The 22,019-nt window shown below is 35.2% G+C and overlaps 1 protein-coding gene across 1 annotated transcript; it reads left to right on the top strand.

Annotated features, from left to right (window-relative positions):
• Positions 1 to 1,230: 1,230 nt before the first annotated feature.
• Positions 1,231 to 20,584, top strand: loxl4 (lysyl oxidase-like 4). Its single transcript, XM_046862846.1, has 15 exons — positions 1,231 to 1,306; positions 2,255 to 2,553; positions 3,254 to 3,522; positions 3,886 to 4,100; positions 9,295 to 9,333; positions 9,505 to 9,718; positions 9,893 to 10,073; positions 13,110 to 13,264; positions 13,703 to 13,870; positions 14,384 to 14,546; positions 15,791 to 16,034; positions 16,966 to 17,081; positions 17,163 to 17,299; positions 18,134 to 18,245; positions 18,351 to 20,584. Exons 2-15 carry the CDS (start codon positions 2,268 to 2,270, stop codon positions 18,419 to 18,421), a joined length of 2,370 nt encoding a protein of 789 aa, XP_046718802.1. The 5' UTR covers positions 1,231 to 1,306; positions 2,255 to 2,267; the 3' UTR covers positions 18,422 to 20,584.
• Positions 20,585 to 22,019: the final 1,435 nt, after the last annotated feature.

The raw sequence follows: 22,019 nt of genomic DNA, 5'->3' as shown, positions 1-22,019 counted from the left end.
TTATAGCTTTAGTTACTGAAATTCCTTCTGTATGATTTGAAAGAAAAGCACATATCCTTTAATCTAATTAATGGATTATATATGAAGGTAGAGTCAGGTGATATATGTATGTGTGTTTGTCATAGTAACTTGCTAACATGTTAACCTGGAGGTGGTAGTACATTATTTTTGGATCCCACACCTCCCTGGTTATAAAAAAGGATTTCTCTTTGATTAGGGCTCTTTAATAGTAACCTGACTTCCTGTTTTGGTTTATGCAAAAGAGAGATATGTACTTAAGCATAGTCACACCCACCTTAGGTCAAAAACATGTAGATTAGTAGATATTAGTTAACAACCTGCCAAATTATAAATGATGAAACATTTTTACAGCATGGTATTTTATTTTATTATTTTTTTTTGTTTGCCCTACTGCCTCAGAGTGGAATTAAGTCTTCATAGTAAATATTGTTCACCTTCTACACCCACCTTGTTCGAGCTGATGGAATGTAATTGCTATGAATACATCTGTTTCTCTAAATGAGTCCCAGTGAGGTTTTCTGTAAACCTGAAATACTTTAACAACAACAGCAAAAGCTTTACTCAGCTACAATCCTTTCACTCATATGTTTTAATAATATATAGTGCTGGCTATTTTCAAAACAGGTATGTGCAAAAATATTTTTTAAAACAAATAAATGTCTGAAAGCAGGTAGCAAATATTCGATTGCTGGAACAGTTTCTCTCTTATCCTTGAGAAACAAATAAGACATACTAATTAACCATGTTTTGGAGGAACAGTAGTGTTTAGTTAATGAAAATGAAAATATTGCTGGGAAAATGTAAAAAAATAAAAATAATTTGAAGGGAAAAAAACCAAACAGCTCATGTTGATGTCTTGATCACAAGTGATATATTTAGAAAAATGTCACTGCCTACACGTCTTTCAAAACTTATATATAAATATATATTTATTTAAATGAACTTTTGGATTTGGATGCAATGATTTCAAGCTACCATCATAAAAATTAAGAATTTATTTATTACTATTTATTCCATAATTCCTGCTAGTTTCAAGAGTGAAGGTTCTTCATTTTAATCCATGTAGTTACAAGTAAATGGATGGTTGGCTTAATTGGACTGAAATGTGAGTTGGAGAAAGGGACATGTGTGGGAGGACCAAATGGTGATGGAGGGAAAGAGGGAGGGAGGAAGGAAAGGAAAGGAAAGGAACAGAGTGAGTGAGGACCTCTTTTTAGTAGTGCACTCCTTTCTTCATTCACATTATCCTGATCAGGGACGCATGTGATTCTGGTGTGGCTTCAAGGTGAGAAAACCTTTGCTTTGCTTTTTAAATCTGAAATGTGAACAATATTGGCCATAGTGGATGTGTGAGGTTTTTTTGCACATTGTACTGCTCATTTTTGGATTTTTTTCTTATCCTTTACTGTAATTTTGGATTCACAAAGTTTAATAAACCTGTTGATTAGCATTACACTTGCAATTTACTAGAGTCACTTATTACACATGGCTTTCTCTTTCAGGGTTTGTTTAGCAGGGGCTAAAGAAAGATGTTTGTGTTACTAATTATATTGCCTGCATCTGCGGGTCATGAAATATATAGATAGTTATGTGGGTTTAATTCCCAGCATGTTTGTGGTGACAGTTTTTTAAACCCCTGTGGTTGGCATTTTGTTTGATGGTTTAAAGACACACTTAAAGACACTGGGAGCAGTAAGTTTTAAAAACAATTTAAATGGAGTAAAACTGTACTTGTTAAAGAGCCTACTGCTGAATAAGTTATGCAATATATTTGTATAAATACAAAAAAAGTTAGCAATTTAAAAACAGATAAGTTACAAATTGAAGGGCTTAATTCAGACTTGTATTTAAAATGATCTGGTGATATTTCACCTGAAACTCCAGCATAATGTGTAATACCAATAACAATCAAATATGTTTTTTATATTAGTAAAGGGTTTATGTTGTTTTTATTTAATTTTTTTTCATTATGTAGATTTCCCTGGTTTCCTCCCACTGTAAAAACCCCAAAACAATTAACATTGGTGAATTAGAAATACAGAAGTGTCTATTGTGACCATGAATGAATGAATGAATGAATGAATGAATGGTAATAAGCACTTGCTAGTCTGTGTTGGATGTAGAACCTCATACTATTCTGACAGTTATGTCCATTAAAATAATAAAAAAAAAAAACAAATATGATGAACTTAATAAGATTAACACCATTTACTTGGAATACTTTTTTTTTCAGGAGTGCTGATAATATGGCACTGGCTGTCTGTCTCTGTTGGAGCTCCATGTTTCTTGTAACTGTTCTTGCAGTCCCGCGCTCTCCTGCTAATTTAGGCCACACATCATCTGCCAAAGTACGTTTAGTGGGAAACGGTCACAGAGAGAATGAAGGTCGCATTGAAGTGCTGCACAACAGTACATGGGGAACTGTGTGTGATGACGAGGTTGACATTAAATTGGCAAATGTGGTTTGCAGAGAACTAGGCTTCCGAGGGGCCATCACATGGGCACACAGCGCCAGATATGGAGAGGGAGATGGTGAGTAATGAGGACCAAAGCTAACATCTGCTTAGACTCAGTTTTTTTTATTATTATTTATAGATAGATAGATAGATAGATAGATAGATAGATAGATAGATAGATAGATAGATAGATAGATAGAACTTATCCTTCTTGGGATTGTAGTGCTTTATGTAGAAGTGTAAGAAAACAGCAAACAGTAGCAAATCAAAGCATCTGTGATGGGTGGCGAAACATATTTAAGATTATACCACAAGTCCAGATGCCATGCCTTCCCACTTACAGTCTTTTAGAATGACTGTCATAAATATAACGTTAGAACACTTTTAAAGACAACTTTCCTCCCACCGGTGTGAAAGTCTAACTTTGCTGTTCTTTACATTGACCTACTCTGCCCTATAATTTAACTTTAAGGCTACCATAAAGATCCCCAGTAAACCAAAGCAAGTATAACACTACTTGGCCAGGCAGCACCATCATTAAAACTAAACAAAGGCTTCATTCTGCACATCTAACAAATACTCTACATTCTCTCAGACAGCTTCAGGAGAATACTCCTTCATTGCTTTTATTGATGTATTGTTTATAGAGACGTGTCTCAGGTTTTTGTATTTGCTCTGCACGATATAATGTCCACATATAACACCACATTTTCTATCCAGTCATGCCACTGATGCTATTTCTAGATACATTCCTGAATTTTTTTTTGCACTAACAGGTCCTATTTGGATGGATAATGTGCGTTGTGATGGTTCAGAGAAATCAGTGAAAGAGTGCAAGTCAAATGGATGGGGCGTCCATGACTGCAAACACTCAGAGGACCTTGGTGTAGTGTGTAATCCTGAGAGAAGACTTGACCAAATGGTTTCTGGAGGGCCTAGAAGAAGCTCTTCTACTAGAAGCAATGCTGCTACCTCAAACCAGTGGCATGATATCTACTCGAATTCAAGAGCCCCCGGGCAGGGCAGACACCAGTCACATGATCCGGTAAGCAGCCAGAGAGGCCGATGCATCTCTACACATCATGTGAACTTTAATGCAAGTGCTATCTTAAGAGAAGTAAGAGTTGGAATGACATACATTCCTATTTTCATCTTAAAGATGTATTTTCTGTTTAGACAATTTTCACAGATTAGTCTGTTATCAAACTCATTTCTGAAATCTTGAAGTAATATGTACATCAAATTATTGCAGACAATAAATTCTTGTCATGGCAGTCATTTTTTAATTTGTAGAACTATGTAATGAGAGATATATTTTTTATCTGTTTTAAATATTTCTTATTAAATTACCATAACTGGCATCTCAAAACATCCTCAAAACATCCCAAACCATTTGCCTTGTTTTCAGCCTAGCAGTAAAGTAAAGATTCAGGAAGTTCGACTGCGGCCAGTTTTGATGACTACGAAGAAACGTGCATTAGTGACACAGGGTGTGGTGGAAGTAAAGCATGCTGGAAGATGGAGGCAGGTCTGTGACAAAGGCTGGAGTCTGAACAGCAGCAGGGTGGTGTGTGGCATGCTGGGATTCCCTGAAGCTTTGCAGCCTAACATAAAAGCTTATAAGTAGGTTTATCTTTTATATTTCTTAATGTTTGTGTAGGAAGGCTGACACTAAATACATTATTGCTCAGTTGTTAATGTGTTTTAGGTGGTTAATAATTGTTAATTTAAAAAAAATAATAATTCATTGTGACAAGTTGTACAAAAGGGATTTGCTTCAAATACGCTTGTCTTGTCAGAAAGTTTTCCCGACAGGTATTGATTATGGTTCTATGCTCTTAATGGAAAGAAGGAGAGAAGATGTATTGCATAACATGCCCTCAAGTCACCTCTTCTATTTACTGGAGCAGGTCTTTTGTTTGTCTTATCTTCTTCCTCTGGGCACCTCTTACAAACACGAACACTTAGGCAGTGATTTAAAGGTTGCTCAAAATTTACTGGTGTTATCTGTGCACCCAATTTTGGAGATAAAATGTCTCGCATAAGACTTGGGGTTTTTGGTGAAATGCCTAATATCCTTCTCGATTGCTCGTGCAGGACAAAATCAATTTAATACCACAAAATGTTTTGTAATACATAGAGCATCTGTTTCTTATACTAATGGCTTTGTTAGCTGTGACCCTCCTGACTTTCATTCTAAAATACACATTCAAGCTTTATATTTACCTGCATTTACTTTGCCAGCAATCTGCTGTTTCAGTTCTCACAGAACTTTGATATAATGCTTTTATATATATATAATATAGACTTTGGAAACACATCATATTTCAAGCCACATTCATTTTTTAGTATGAATTCATTATAGCCACCAGTTTGAAATAAAACTGATGAATTTTCACACACACACACACACACACACACACACACACACACACACACACACACACACACACACACACACACACACACACACACACACACACACACACACACGATGGTATCCTCAAGGGAATATCTTTTGTGGCTGCAGTACACATCTTTTACCTGAAGTCCATTTACCTTCACAGTTTTACTCTAAAAAGCGATTATGGTCCATTTAGGTACATTATAATTGACAATTGCAACTGAAAGTTTATAGTGCACAGCAGTATTGAAAAGCTGCAATTTCAGCAAGTTCAGCTGAAGTTATTAGTCAAGCATTCTGGCAACCTAGAAATTGTTAAAGTTGTATCATTCTTAAAGCATGTCACTGAAACATAAGTGACATGACATACAATATATTATCTAGCTGGCTCATATACAAAAAGGGATGGTTGATGATAACTGCAATTGTGGAAATAAAAGCATTAGTAAGAGTATAAGCTTTTTGCCTAAATCAGCAAACTGAGTGTTTCTTTCTTCACAATCATTTTTGTGGTAAGGCTTTAAAGTTACCAAAAGAGTAGAGTCATTTATAGTATGCAAAAAGTGATAAGTATCAGTTGCTACATTTTGTCGTGGGCCATTTAGAATGCTGGTATGGAATATAATACAACAGCATCACATATTAGATTGCAAGGATTCTTGTTTCAGCCAGAGTTCAAAAAGGAATTGCAATTTTATTAACTCTGTACTTGCTAAACTTTAAAAACAGATCATTGGTTAAATTTAGTATCTGGGTTCTGTTAAAAACCAATATGCACATCTCTGTGAGCAATGGTTTGTGATTTAGGATTTTTAAAGGACGTCTAATATGTTCATGAGCACATATGTTAAAGCTTAAGTGGCAATCTATGGCAGTGTGTGGTGGCCCAAGAATCCACTCTTAGTGCCACATGGACAGGAAATGTATTTTTAGGCCTTTAGAATGATCCCTTTTCTAGAACATAAATACAGGATAGAAGTGCAGCTGAGGAGGTCCAGGGCCTTTTTTTTCTCAGAAATATCCGCACTTTAAATAGTATTTATTCATAGAATTCTCTATCATACAGTAATTTCCAACAATTAAGCAATACTTATTGCAATTAGAGAAGTTAAAGATAAATATATGTTAAATATGATGATCTTATGTGTTTTATGTTAAGATGGATATCCCTAAACTTTCTCTTGAAAACTGTGATTATTTCTACTGGAGTTTAGACATTTGTAATTTTGGGTCTTATTTTGGATGTAGTTATTACATTGAATTTGCACCTAAAGCATTCTTCTCTTTAAATAAAAAAGTATGGAAAAACTAATTTTATATCTGACAAACATTTACTTTAAGTCAGATATAATGAAAGGTTTTTTCTAGAAAGGCAGGAGTGTTTTAACTACAATAAGAGCTTATGATGAGGTCAGTGAAATCTGATGTAATCTAAAGTTATACAAATGGCTGACTTTTTAATGGCATTCTCAATTTATACTGCTTGAGTTTGTATTATAAAATTCACCCACCTCCTGACCTCACCATGTTGTACGTGTCTGTACAACACGTAGCTCCAGACTCGACCAAGGCAGACAGGGCAAATTCTTCATTCGCCCACTCAGCGTCTCAATCCAGGTAGCTCCACCCACCTTCTGTTGGGTGCTTTGCTGAAGATACTGTAATTACATGTTGAGGAGCTGAGGATTTCTGAGATTCTCGTGTACAGGGAAAACGGAGATTCAATTATAGCTGTGCTGTATGGCCTGCTGTGTCAGCGCCAGACTCTTGGTTTCACCACATAGGGATTGAAAAACTTAGACCACTGTTTGCTTTAATTATCCTATTGCTTAAGTTCTTTTATAGTCAGGTATCAATTTAACATTTTTGTTGGTCAGTACTGTCTGCTTGTAGGCTTGCAGTACTTAATGTATTGTCATACCTTTTAATCATGATTTCAGGACTAGGACATCTATTTGGGTACAAATTAGATGCATATAGAAGAATTAAGCACTGTTTATATGTATATAAATGTATGTATATATTTTTAAAAGGCCTCGCTGGCAATAAATTTGAATTGGACGATTTGTCCCCTCATAAAATGTAATTATGCTATTGGTTTAAGCTAAAATTTCTTGGGCTATGTGTATCTCTTTGTGTGCTGCTTTAAAGTAGCTGTCAACTGTGGATTCGAATTCGAAAGACTGCTGTCAGCAAATTATATAACAGTTAGTGAGGTGAGTCTACAATAACTTAACTATAGGCAACATACTGAGACTAACACTCATGATGTAATGATCATGTACTCTAACAGCTGGTCAACAATTCTACCAGTGTTACGGCTGCTGCATTGGATATTTTCATTACTTATTACTTTGCCTAAAACAGCTTGGTAATTATGATACTGCAGTGAGAACATGACACAGAAAATTTTTTTTCCCAATATGATATTACATAAGACATTTTCTGCCTAACTATCAAATGTAAAAACTAAATTATAAATTTATTTTATTCATATATTTAAACATTTACAGTTCTAAAGTACAGAGGATTTTCTCAGAATAGACATTCAGTGATGCATGCAATAACAGACAATGTAAGTGAGATTCAGTAAAGAAGAGAGAGTGTGAGTGTATTTCAAATGATGCCTAAAAACAGTAGCGTGATTGTTGCGTCAAAACAGACTAGCCCTCCCTATCATTAAGCTTTGCTGGTTCAGTAATAAAGTAAGGGTGTAACTCTAAGACTAATTACATGAGCAGGTGGGTATTTTCAAGGACAAGACTGTCAGAACAAATTTAAACACAATCCTGTGAGAAGATATGTCTGGTGGACTGTAGACTGAATAGTTCATTCAGCTCTTCACATTACCCTCAAGCCTTAACACTTAAGGAGGTTGCAGTTTGTGAGTTTGTGAACAAACAATCAGAGGGAATCCTTGTGTGTGTGTGTGTGTGTGTGTGTGTGTGTGTGTGTGTGTGTGTGGGATTGATTCATTTGGCTATGTTGTTCAGAGATCACAGACTTTTCCTAGAGATTTTCTGCCAAAAACTCTGGCAGCTGTAAACTTCATTTGTCTAGTCAGTTTTAACTAGGAAATATTTTATAGGAATAATTTAACTGAATGGCCTCCTGAAAACTAAATTTACAATAATGCCTTTGTCATTAGCCACAAATTTAACAGCCATGGGTTTTCTGTGGCTCTCCAGTATCGACTGTAGCATACTTATTTTTATCATGCACCAGACAATATTTGCTTTAACCAGCATTTGATACATTTTTGTGACTTGTCCTACAAAATGTCAGTAGATTAACCATGATAAAATCATATAAAGCACAATAACAGAGAAAGTTTTCCTGGCCAGAGGATGATAAAGAATTATGACGCACACTACATGTCTGATGTGTATTGCACTGGCAGCAGGTTCTCTTAAAAGGAGTTTTCTCTTACACAGGATTGTTTGTGATTTTTTTTTTTTCACTTTAAATCCGGTCATCTAAAACTCATTGAAGGTCAGTTTGTTTTGTGGGCAGTCTTGCCGTTCCCATTCTAGGACACTCATGCTGTTAGAAATGTCTGTTTTTTCAATCAACAACTTTGAAAGCATTCTCAGACCAAAGTTTTTCCCAGACCAAACGATTTTGTAGACTAAAACTGCATGTGTCTATTTGGCTGTATATTGGTATTTACATTATCCTATTTCCTAGCAGTGACACCCATATTTGCAAAGTGAATTGTTCTGTTTGTTCTTTCAGGTGAATATAAACATAACTAAACTGCTTGATCTTATCCTTGCTAAGTGTTACCGTTTCAACTGCCATTTCTAGAAATAACACTTATGTGGTTTACAGTTGAACATTTGATAAGTACAGAGCGGATATGGGACTTTGAGTAAACTGAGTGTTAAAAACTTTTCTAACTGTTGGTATGGACAGTTGTTCCACATGTACACAGATATTTAATAGTTTTGCACTTGTGACCTTAGGCATTGAAAATTCCAAAAACCTATTTAAACCCTTTCATGCAAACACAGGACATTTTGGCTGTATCAAAAATATCCTGTATAAAAGAGTATAACTGGGAATGACTTGGTCAAGACACAAGAACAACATGTCTTTACGGAAGCTGTCTGCCACAAAACCACACATGCACCTACATACTTTGTCTACCACAAAACCACACATCCTTTCATATTCCTAGATGGTTTTGTTTGGGAGTATATGTATATATATATATATATATATATATATATATATATATATATATATATATATATATATATATATATATGTATCCATTTAATTAGTGACAATCCTTTTTATTTTTTTTTATTTTTTAAATTTTTTTATTGTTTGGGTGATTGTAAGCAGCACAATTAAAATAAAGGCACCCTGACTTGCAGTATACAGTACATTGTCTTTATGTTCTTACAGAAAAATATGGGATGAAAAAGTCAAGGATCCATCAACCAGGTATGACTTCTTTAAGTTCTTAGGTGTTTCTATCTTTCCAAGGTAGTAAAAATATGTTTTAATGAGCTAAATCTCACAGGGCACTAACTAACATCTGTGCTATAAATTTCATGCCTCTGCACCTTTTTCGCATTGTAACCAGACTCGACCGCTCCCTTGCACTTCCCACAGGCTAAGTTTTATGGCCAAAAAGAAGAGTTTTTGGGTGGAGAAAATGCATTGCCTTGGTACAGAACCCAGCCTGGCAGAGTGCCGTGCCCAGCTCTCCATTCCTCATAGTACTACCCCATGTAAAAATGGACGCTATGTAGTGGTCCACTGCAAACCTGGGCCACAATTTTCACGCATGTCCTCAGGGAGGCCTCAAGCCTCACATCTGATCAAGGTATGCCTATTTTACTTTCATTCTGGGGTAAAATGTTTTGTAAAACACAGGGTGTGAGAATAAGGAATTTTTTTAGTTTTTTGGATAATTCTAAAGCTCAAAGCCTGAGTTATTATAATGACTCTCAATAAGGAAGTAATAAAAACAAATACTGCGTTGTGTATTTTGTCCTAGCCGGCAGTGCGGTTGAAGTCAGGACCTCGCTTGGGTGAAGGCAGGGTGGAAGTTTTGCGTGAAGGAAAGTGGGGAACTGTGGTTGATCATCTTTGGGATCGTGTCTCTGCCAGTGTGGTATGCAGAGAATTGGGTTTTGGTACTGCCAAAGAAGCCCTAACTGGAGCCTACATGGGACAAGGTAAGCTATTTTGTTTTAAAGTGACATTTGTAGCATCATATTTTAGATGAATTCATTTATACATATATTTCATCAATAAGCAGTTTAGAGTTTAGTGCACAGTACTGGCAGCTTGGGATTTGAGCTCATGACATTTTCATTGAGATCGTGACCACTTTTCCCACTTTTTCTATTATTACTACACAATGTGACAAAATGGTGGAGCAATTCAGAAAGTTGTTTTCCCACTTTTTAAAAAAACATGCCGTTAAATGACATTCATTTGCTCCTATGTGTCAATAAATGTGTGCATTACATCCAGCAACTAGTGGCCCATCCAGGGTATATTCCCACATCATACACAATGTGCACTGAACAGGCCTTCAGTCCACCATGACCCTAAATAGTGTATTGCTATTGTAGAAGGAGTTCTTTAGGGCTGTCCTTAGTTATGTCATCCAAATGGTAACATTTCATGGCTATTAAATGAACCACCTTTTTTTTTTTTCTTTTTAAAAGGTGATTTGTGTTGCTGCACATTTTGTTTGTTTTCTCAATCCAACCCAATTAGAGCAACACAGTAGTGGAATTGTTCTTTTCGTGTAGAAACTGTGTAGAAACCGAAGCGTATATGGGTTTTAACATTGTGCTCTTTCAGAGATATTTTTTTTCCATGCCACTGTCACCTCTATTTTGCTGGTTAGGGTATTCTAGGCTCCTTTGTGAACATAATTATTGCTAAAATTGGAATGCAAATGAAATAAACTAAATTAAAATAAAAAGACTAGACCACATAGACTAAGCCAAAATGAGATTGTAGCTACTCCAGCCTCCAACTAAATTAGCAATTGAAATTAAATTAAGCGCTATTACGTAGCACTGAATTTACACATAATTATAGAATAACTAAATATGGCATTTTATTTTAACAACGATATAACTAAATAAAAATTGGTGACAATTTACCAATTTATTAAATTAGGTATTTGTACTCAGCAGATCTTTATAGTGTTGTACAGATATTACACTAAAATAGCCATGACCTTCAAATAACTCTTTCTCAGAAACCATGGTTTTAATTATGATCAAATGTTGGCTGCTGCGCATTTGGGCTAGTCTGTAGCCCAAAGATTAAGTGATTATTTTAAAATACATTGCCACCATTTCTGCAATTAATGATCCAACACATTCACATTTTCTACAGGCAGGTTAAGATGTATTTCTGTAACGGATTAATTAGTCATTTTGTTTGGATTTGTTTGACTCAGCTGCCTATAACTGAGTCAGAATTTAACCAATTGTGGTCATTATTGGAAAAGTGGGTGTGAGTGTTTGGGTGTGGATTCATGAATTAGTCTTTCTGAGTTGCATTCATGAACGGTAAACAGTTGCACTGCACAAGCATTTTCTTTGGTGCATACGCATTTTGGACTTTGTAGAAAGCTCCCTCTGTAGCGGTGAGTCTCAAGATGAAAGTGAAAGTTGGGATAACATGCTTACATAGTTGTTACTTACTTGCTGTGATGCCAGCAAACCACAGAAAGTCTTCAAATAATCTTAAAATAAATATAATCTAATGTGTAGTTTAACAGTTTTAACATGACATTCACTCAAAAGAAACACAACTTGTATAGAGTTTGTATACTCAGCTATTACTGGAAGCGGAATGCCAGTTGTTTACGGTTATGGATAGAAAAAGATTTTCTAGAAAGTCATGTTTATTCTTCAGAATTATTGGTTAAAGTTGAACAAAACAACTATTCGGACTGTTTAGTAATTTGTGATGTATTTCTTGAATCCAATCATCATCCCTTTCATCATCCCTTGCTGTGATATCGCTTTTTTCTTAATTATTTTTAAGGTAAAATTCATGTAAAGTTACTAGAGGAAACATTCTTTATAAGGCTATTCTTAATTACATCATCAATTGCCAAAATTACAGGGAAAATGAATGAGTATCAGTTTCCACTTCTTACCAATGGTGTATATTTGTCCTTATGTAATTTCCTCAATGAAGTATACATCCAGTTGTAACCTCAAGTCCTTAACCGGTTTCTTGTGATTCCCTCCATGCTCAAATGGTTTCCCAGAACGATGGAAAAACTTGTCTCTGTGCAGTCTCCATTTAGATAGTGTGGTTCTTGTGTTTGTCCCAGGAGGTAAACAACTGGTAGAGATTTCACTGGCTGGGTTGAAAATGGTTTTTTGATGAGTTGTAGAATTTAACAAAACACACCATACTGCAATTTGAGACAACCGCTTTTGTCCATAGCCGCTCCCCAAAGCTCTGACCAGCATTTTTTTTTAAACTGCTTCTGCGGCAATGAAAGATAAAGAAAACATATGATTACGCCTCTCTCACATTAGTCTTATTCATAGTCATCTCACCTCATTTGCACCATGTAACTTGTGATGATTTCCACTCTCAGACCTCCACCTTCTAAAAGGGTTGTCTAGCCACGTATTTGTTGAAAGCAATCCAATGAAGAAAATAATCTGTTAGTTATAAATGAGATGGATGACAGACTGAGCTGATACTTACTATCTATTAAGCACAGTTCTGAAAGAACAAAAATGATTAACACGAAGAAGCAGACATTGTTTGCTTTATATACATTAATGATAATAACTGAATGTCAAGAGATGTGAAGAATATTATTGGCTGCCATTGTTTCTCTTTAACTGGCAAATGTTGAACTCATCTCTCATTTCGTATCTTCTTAATGTGTATATAGATATAAAATAAAGATCACAAAGATTTACACAAAGGAGCTCATTCAACAAATTCAAGTGCACGCATGATCATTTTATTTTATTGTCAAATATCATACAGAATAAACTTTATGCCTGAAAACTTCTTACGTATATTCAGTAGAATCTTAGCGCATTCTTATAGCAAAGTGTACCAGCAGCAATAGTTCATTATTTAAGTAGTACATAAGTGATTATTATTTTATATATCTTCCAGCTCTGCACAAGATTTTACTAAGCTGGCTGAGAGAAACCACAAAAGTGATGGAAACCATATTTGAGTTTTTCTTTTCTGATATTTTACAGGAACCGGGCCAATCCATATAAACTCGGTTCAATGTACAGGAAGAGAGCGCTCCATCTTGGATTGCCATTTCCAACAAGTTCAGCCCTGGACATTCAAACATACCCAAGATGCATCTGTCAAATGTAATGTTCCCAAGACAGGCTTTGAAACCACAGTGAGTACATTTTCTCCCAGACTTCTTGGGTGTCACATTATGTTTGTACTGGTGCTTGTAAAAAAAAGTAATCTGTATCTTTATTTTACAATAAAAAAATTCCTAAGCATGACAAACGTAGAGTTATGAAAGCCTTTAGTGATTAAGACTGATAGTAAAAATGGCAGTTATTAAGCTACTGCTGGTCAGCAGAGGTTTTATTGTCTGTGTATTGCTTTTAAATTCATGTGGGGTATGTTTTTCCTTTGCTACTGGAAAGTTTAATAGAGTGTTAAAATATTCATTGAAGCATGGGCCATAGCTGATTTTAACACCTTGCATTTGCACTTTAATAATGATTTTTGTTGATTCATTGTGAATATATGTTTGTCAATATGTATACATTAAATCTGTGTGTGTTTGTGTGTGTGTGTGTGTGTGTGTGTGTGTGTGTGTCAGGTGCGGTTAGTAGGAGGCAGAGATGTGTCAGAAGGCCGGGTGGAAGTGCTAATGGAGGTTGGGGGCAGGAAGCGCTGGGGAGCAGTGTGCAGTGAGAACTGGGGCATTAACGAGGCAATGGTAGTGTGCAGACAGCTGGGCTTTGGCTTTGCTGCACGTGCCCATCAGGTGAGTTTACGTGTAGCACATGGTACTGATTAAGAATGCAACACTTCCCAGCATTTACTGAATGCTTAACTTGTTCTTTCCTTTCTAAACATTGCCACAGTTACATCTGTGGGTGGATTGTGTTGTGCATATTTTTTGAGGAAGAGTACTTTTAAACACGTACGTTTTAAACACTGGTTGTTCTGTCATGTTAAATGGGTTGGATTGGAAGACACAGGTTTTCTGAAGTGCATATTACGATGTTAATTGTATTTTTTTGGTCATGCTTCTGGAAATCTTATAGAACAAATTCCTGCAAAACCAGGTAGCAATTGACAGCAATCTGTGTCATAATGAAGTTTATATTTAATTCAGCCACACAGGCTTTTGTTCATACTGAAAGTAAAGTAGAACATTTGGGCAGGACATTTGTAATAAATAAATGGTCACTGTAATCATAGCTGGTAGTTGTTTGTGGAAAATGTAGCATACAAATTATTCAGTATTTAAAGAACATTAACTGAACCTGAACAGGACACATATTACTGGCCCGGGGACCCTAATGCTCATGAAGTGCTACTGAGTGGGACTCACTGCGTGGGCACTGAACTCTCCATTCAGCAATGTCGCCGAAACAGCAATGTATATTGTCCCCGTGGAGGAGGAACCAAAGCAGCCGGAGTCACCTGCTCAGAAGGTAATGTAACTTATAGTGACTGAAAGACCAGTCAATATAAGTTTAACTGAAGATTTAAAGGCAACAAAAATGTATCATATTAAAATTCAAAATTATTGACACATAGTTATTTAATAAGTGAAGTTTTGAGCGTAAAAAGACAACCGCTCTGTGTAGTCTTATAATAACAAATGATCAAACTTTTTACAAATGTGCTTTATTTCCCTTTTGTGGAAAAAGAAATCTGAAGATAATCACAGCATTAAGTCAAACACAAATAGCAAAACTAGTAGAAGGATAATGTTCCACTCTTCCATGCAAAATATGTTGTTGCTCCACTCTCCCCTTTTTATTCATCACCCAGACACTTGAGATGGCCTTCACCAAACAGTTTATCTGTCTCTACAAGCATTTTTGTTTTGATTATGATATAGATTTAACCTCCTGGTAGAGACAACAAGGTTTAGTGATCAAATACCTGTGGAATTCATGATGTCATATTCCTGTTTTAAAGCAGCCTCATAGCATCAGTGATTTCCACAGCATAAAAGGTGCCATTTATTGTAGTACATATGTACAGATACTCATGTTTTAAAAAACTCTGGTAAAAGTTGAAGTACTGACTACACCTTTTCCTTAAAAAAGTAGCAATTTTTTACTGGTAACATATTAATATATTAATACAAAAGATTTTCAAATGTTGTAATCTAAACCAGGCCGAACAACACTATATACTATATATATGATCAGGTGATCAGGAATGTCTTTGTTCTCAGTCATGTTTACATTGCTGACTTTCTCTCTCTCTTTAATCCATGTTAGCCACATACTTCTTGTTGCCTTCTGCCTTGCTTGTTGTTAGCTTCGTAAACTAGCCAACATCTGTGGTGTCTGATAGCCAGGAATGATACACCAGTGGTAAATTGAAAAAGCTGAGCAATGACAAGAAACAGGCTGATTGGCTGAAAATGGTGCGCAATGATAAAAATATTGATCATCTCACCAAATAGATTAATACAAAAGTAATGAGCCTTGTTTAAAAATGTTAAAAGTAGAAAGTACAGATATTTGTGTAAAAAAAGGAATGAGTGAAAGTAAAAAGTTGTCTAAATAATAAATAGTGAAGTGAGGTACCAGAAAAATCTACTTAAGTACAGTAACAAAGTATTTGTACTTCATTACTTCTCATCTCTGGTTTTAGTGTTCTAGATTAACTATTGTAACACAACTTGTATTTACATGTTCTGTTTTTGCACCTGCTCTAGTTGCCCCCGACCTGGTGTTGGATTCACAACTGGTGCAGGAGTCAGCATATCTGGAGGATCGACCACTTCACTTGCTCACCTGTGCTCATGAGGAGAACTGCCTGTCTTCTTCAGCCAGAAGTATGAACTGGCCTTATGGCCACCGGCGTCTGCTGCGTTTTTCCTCCCGCATCATGAACCTGGGGAGAGCCGACTTCAGGCCCAAAGCTTCACGAGAATCCTGGACATGGCACCAATGCCATAGGTAAGACTTAGGAACAAGACCAAATTTTGTTTTTAAAAAACAAGATTGTTTTGTTGTTGCTAAACAAGATATTGGTATTTTCAAATGGAAGCTTTGATATAAGATCACCCTGGTCTCCTGTTTCACTGTAGAAGTATTCAGGTAGGAGATTATCTAATATTAATCCAAACAAATGTTTGCAAGTGCTCAATTTTACTTAGTTGCTGTATACCAGTTATTAGACAGACTCTATTGACATTTTTTTATTTCTTTTTTTTAAATAAAGAAATACTCATTTCAATTTCCCATTAAGTTTACCACACAAATATAAATACTTTTTGTTCACTCTGTACAGTTTGAGTCTCTTTGTATAATATGAAAATAGTCAACTAAACTAATAAAAGTAATAAAGACTCAAGTGAATATACAAATGTACAAGCAGCTATAGAATGTCACTAACATTGTCAAATTAATAATCAGCCAATAAATTAAATACCTGTTTTCTTCATCTGAATACTTTCTGAAAATAATAGCAACCCAGTCGGTTGGAACAAGGTAAACTGTTCAGGACCAGGATAGCCCTTTTCTATACTTTATTCATTAATCTCTTAAAGAAACACCACAGAGGTATGCATTTCAAAGCAGTCCATTCAGGCAACCTGAATAAACAGAGCTGCGAACACAACTCTGCCAGGACGTCAACAGCATTCAGTAAGGGGTGTTACCCTCCAGCCAACACCTTCATATTGCAGCAGTGAGGTCATTCACAAACACTCTATAGTGGCTCAGTGTTCTGTACTCACATACCAAGCTTCCTTAAGATAAAGTGTTTTAATCCATGAGACACAATTCCAAGACACAATTCTATTAAATGAATACGGCAAGTAATCAATTACAACTTGATTACTTTAGTAGTCATTAGTGACAGATTGATTTGATGGTGTGTTCACAGGCACTACCACAGCATCGAAGTGTTTACACACTATGACCTTCTCACACTTAACGGAACCAAAGTGGCAGAGGGACACAAAGCCAGTTTTTGTCTGGAGGACACATTTTGTCCTGATGGTAAATACATCATACATTTTAACCATTTAAATCTTCAGCATTACATATCGATGTGAGGTTCATTTCCATCTTTCCCGTTAGGACTTCAGAAACGCTTTTCCTGTTACAACTATGGAGATCAAGGAATTTCAGTGGGTTGTTGGGATACATATCGTCATGATATTGACTGCCAATGGGTAGATATCACAGATGTCAGGCCAGGAGATTATATTTTCCATGTAAGTTTTATATTCTTTGGATACTGTTTTTTTTATTGTATTATAATATTGTACTGTAAAAATTGTAAACGCCATTCATGATGAGCCTGCCTTTAAACCCTAAACCTCCCCTCATCCTGCAGTCAAGGCAAGACTTTTTAAGCACTTTCTCTCTGTCATTAACATAGTTACATGCTAATCAAGAAAAATCTTTATGGTCTATAGCCACTGAAATTACTGCCTTTTAGCTTGTGATTGTTTACCCCTGTTGTGAGACATAACTCAAACTACAAAATTTATATGACCACTTTAGGACCTATTTTTTGTATACATCCCATACTGCTGCAGTAAAAGGTGGGTCAACAATATCCCTTCATTTGACACAGCTAATTGGTCAATGGAGAGTATTTTTTTTGTTGTTGTTTTTTCACATTCCTTTCTCAATATGATCATAGATACGGTATAAACCTGTACCCTGAACGTTATACACAATAGGTCCAAAAATAGCAAGACAAAAATACTTTTATTTTATTTAGTCTGTTTAGAATATTGAGTATTAAAAGGCCCCATACAATCTCTGAAATGCTTATTGGTATGTATGTTGCATATATTTTCACAATTGATAAAGGGTGCATGTGAAAAGTTAATTATTAGTCTTTCTCAAAGACCTCACTGATCAGTAGCCCAAATCCTAAGCTACCATAAACAGTTAATGCTTAATATTTCACATTATTAATTTTCTTTGTTGGGGTAATGAGCTAAATGTGTAAGTATATAATAAATTATAAATAATTATAATGATTAATTATTAAATAATAAATTAATGATTTTTTTCCTCATTACTTGTCACCATAGGTGGAAGTAAATCCGTCACTGGACATGGCAGAGTCAGACTTCATGAATAATGTAATGCGCTGTAGGTGCAGATATGATGGTCACAGAGTCTTTATGTACGGCTGTCATGCAGGTATGGTCGTATTATTGTACACCAACTCTCAAGCATACATTAATTAATCTCACAAACTATATTTATATGTCACTAATGTGAAATTGCCTAATTTTCCCTGCACAGGGGACGCCTATAGTGCTGAGATTGAAGACTTGTTTGAACACCAGCGCCAGATCACTAACAACTTCCTCTGAGCTGTGTGACCTGTTCCACTACGGAGGATAAACCATCATTTCAAAAAGTCAAAATGCATTTATAAGTGGAGATGTAGTAACTGTTCAGATAGCACCTCAGTGCTAACCAGTTACTGAAAATGATAAAAAGAGATGGAGATTTATTTATATTTGCTGATAAGTTTATTAATTAGTGGTCAATGGAAATAAACTATATACAATTTTAATATAGCGATATTTCGGAATAGATAGATTTTGGTATATACATAATTTACTCTTTTTTTTAATCTGAATATATAAATTGAATTTTATTCGCTGACCTCCAGCACAGTGAATTTTATTACAATATATTCAGTAATATTCTTTGAGTGTTGCACTTTACATGTTGGCCATCAGTATTCTTTATAGATAAATTGCCCTATCTTCACCATAGGGTCAGAATTGAGGTCTTTGTTGTTTTTATTTTTTAATTGTTTTTTTTTATTATTATGTTTTTTTGTTCGGTTTTTTTTTGGTTTTATTCAGTATTTAACTCTATACCTCCCTTCCTCTTGTTCTTGTCTTTCTGCCTTTCCATCAAGCTAATGTGTTTGGGAAGTTCCTGAAATGGTTATATATTATTACAGTCATTTGTACAGTACAAAATGCAAATTAATTTATTTAATGCTTTGTTGAGCTCATTTTATATTTGAATCTAGGAAAGGTTATTTTTTATTAATCTTTACATTTAATAAACATTTATAATGTTTGTATTCATCTTTTGAACCATCAGGAGCCTGAAGCAAGAGAAAAAGTGCAAGTAAACAGAGTAAAGCTTTGCTTATTTGAATATGGAGGGGGAAAAATCTGCTTTAAAGTAAAACAACTTGCTTGACTGAAGCATTAATGTATTTATTGATGGAAAACACACCTTTATTGATGAGTATTGTGTTATCATGTCACAGCTATGACACCTTGGTCTGTTTATTACCTCATTAGCTTCCCTTTGAAGAAATTTACTAGCAGCCACTAACTGTATAAGCATTTTAGATCATGAACTGTAACTGTAACCTCAATGACATTTTTATCTTTAAAGACGTGTACATTTGACTGAGCTTTTCACCAGCTTATATGTCTGCTTATTTTTAAAAAAATGCCTATTTTGATACACTTTTACAACATACTGTAGTTATCATGTTTCAAAAGGTGCAAAATGACTTACTGTTTTTTTTTCCTTAGTGTATTGAGTGTTCTAGGATTCTGAAAATATTTTCTACTTATTTACTTTTACATGCTTTTATAATGTACTCTGATTCTTTTTTATCCAGTTGATTTTTATTTAAAAGCCATCATCACACAATACTGTATTTCCACTATAAGGAAGCTATGTGAACTGTCGCTAGGCAAAGGTTATATTTGATACTCAATGTACATGGTTCCTGAAACCCATATTCTGTCATCAGCTCAGTCTAAACAAATACTATTTTATCCCATTTGCTCTCAGGGAAGAACTGTTTGTGTGACATTGGTTTTATTAAGGGTTCTAAAGCATACAAAAGCAGATCAGATATTGATCAGAAATCAATTATCCAGGACATTTCAGATGCTTTAGAACTGGGTGCTGATTTTTTCTTTCCCACAAAAGTGGCTTCTCACTGGTTGGTAGTCATTGTACTAATATTAAAATTAATGCAAAGACTGTGTTCTAATGTGAATGGAAATAACTAATCAGGTGCAAGTCAGCTAAATGAATAAATGATCAATAAATATATGAGTATGTTTTTGATATAACTGTATGTTCATATTTTGTATTGGCAACAAGCTACGAAAAGATGCATGGATATGTACTGTATGTATTCTCTTTACTGTTTGGTGTCTTAGGTTTGCATTCATTTAAAAAAAAATGTTAATGCAAATATAATTGTTTAATTGTCTGAAAAAAATGCTACCTAGTTACTATTGCAAAACAGGGAGTTTAATTGAAGGGCATAGCTGAGAAAACTTCCTAATAAGTGGGTGGATTGGAGCACCTGGTTGATTCACTGCTGTGGTGCTTATCACCCAGCATCAACACGCAGGACTAAACTGACAGCCACTGTGTTCTCTTTTTACTCGTGCAAACCAAAAGTATGTACTGTTTCCAAACATGTTTGCATATGGAATGCCAAATTCTCTCCACCCTGCCCTTCCTCAACAAACTTCCAACAACTACGTGACTATACACACAGCAAATAAACATGAAGCTTGAAAAAATAAAAGGACTATTTTTTTAAAAACCCCAAGTACACTAAATTACTCGTTACAAAATTGCATTCTTATAATATGACTATGAATACCTTACTAAAAACACCTTTTTCCCCCCTTTTTTCCATCCTATGAGACTGTTATACAGTCAACAAATAAAGAATAACCTGCACATTTGCTTGCATGAAACTAAATTCATATAATGTACACATTTTCAATTGTTTTCAATAACCAGTGGACTGACATATGCTGTTTGAGTGTAGGTGTGAGGTTTTATGGTGCTACGCTGTTCACTGGGCAATAATTGTGTAATAAGCATTAAAATAAAGAGCATTAAAATGTAATAATCATGAGTGGCATAATTAAAATGTAATAATCATAAATGCAGTTAAAAGAAACAGTAACATTAAAATCTTTAATTCCACCATGTTGTAAAGATTACGTACAGACATACATGCATCAAACCCTTTTTTGCATTCGGACCACTGTTATATGAACTACGTGCATCTATTGAATGCATACATGTGCATATATGGTGTGTGAGTCTAAAGTGTGTGTATGAGAGAGAGAGAGAGAGAGAGAGAGAGAGAGAGAGAACTTGCTTCTTATAGCTTCACCCTGGCCTGGGAGGGTGTCCCAACAATTACAGCTATATATACACTGAAGAAAATGAGAGCTGTTAAAAGTGCTGATTATAGGGTGGATTGGGGAAGGAGCCGATGGCAAAGGGAAGGATTTAGCAGGGTCATGAGGCTCAGTGAAGGGAACAGAGCCTGTACTCCTAGAATAAAAAAAATCTTGCTGGCACAGGGCAGCAGAGGTGTTCACTAAATTTGACTGATTTGCAGTTTTATGGATCTGACTATTTAGAAGAGTTTCCTACAAACAGAACATATTTCTTTTATGATTTACACTTTAGACCATTTTAGATAAGAGGAATCAGGACAGATAAGACAAGCAAAGACAGATCTATCTATCTATCTATCTATCTATCTATCTATCTATCTATCTATCTATCTATCTATCTATCTATCTATCTATCTATCTATCTATCTATCTATCTATCTATCTATCTATCTATCTGATTAATATTCAATAATGCAGTAAGAGAAGGTACAGGCCTAAGACCAAATAACTAATCTCATTTATTCTGTGAATTTCACTGTCACATAAAGAAATGGGGAAAGAAGTGCAAATAGAGAGTATCTTACGAGTTAAGCAACAGATTTGTGACAAACATTATAATAGGAACATTATAGCCATAATAAATCCCAGTACTGTGGATACTCGAAGATGATAAGAAATTATGTGAATGTGACAAAGTCTGTTGTTGGGAAGTGTAGTCCATGGCAGCCATAATCTTAGGCTATGATGTGTCCTTGGAGGAAGAGTTTAC

Source organism: Silurus meridionalis, chromosome 2 (assembly GCF_014805685.1).
Source record: "Silurus meridionalis isolate SWU-2019-XX chromosome 2, ASM1480568v1, whole genome shotgun sequence".
Lineage (NCBI taxonomy): Eukaryota > Metazoa > Chordata > Actinopteri > Siluriformes > Siluridae > Silurus > Silurus meridionalis.
This window is presented reverse-complemented; position numbering and strand designations above follow the sequence as displayed.

Bases quoted from the DNA above. Each gene is read 5' to 3' on its own strand.
- loxl4 (XM_046862846.1), top strand. From the start codon at position 2,268: ATGGCACTGGCTGTCTGTCTCTGTTGGAGCTCCATGTTTCTTGTAACT. The intron at 4,101-9,294 runs GTAGGTTTATCT...ATGTTCTTACAG, and splicing joins CCTAACATAAAAGCTTATAA to AAAAATATGGGATGAAAAAG. The intron at 14,547-15,790 runs GTAATGTAACTT...CACCTGCTCTAG, and splicing joins CGGAGTCACCTGCTCAGAAG to TTGCCCCCGACCTGGTGTTG.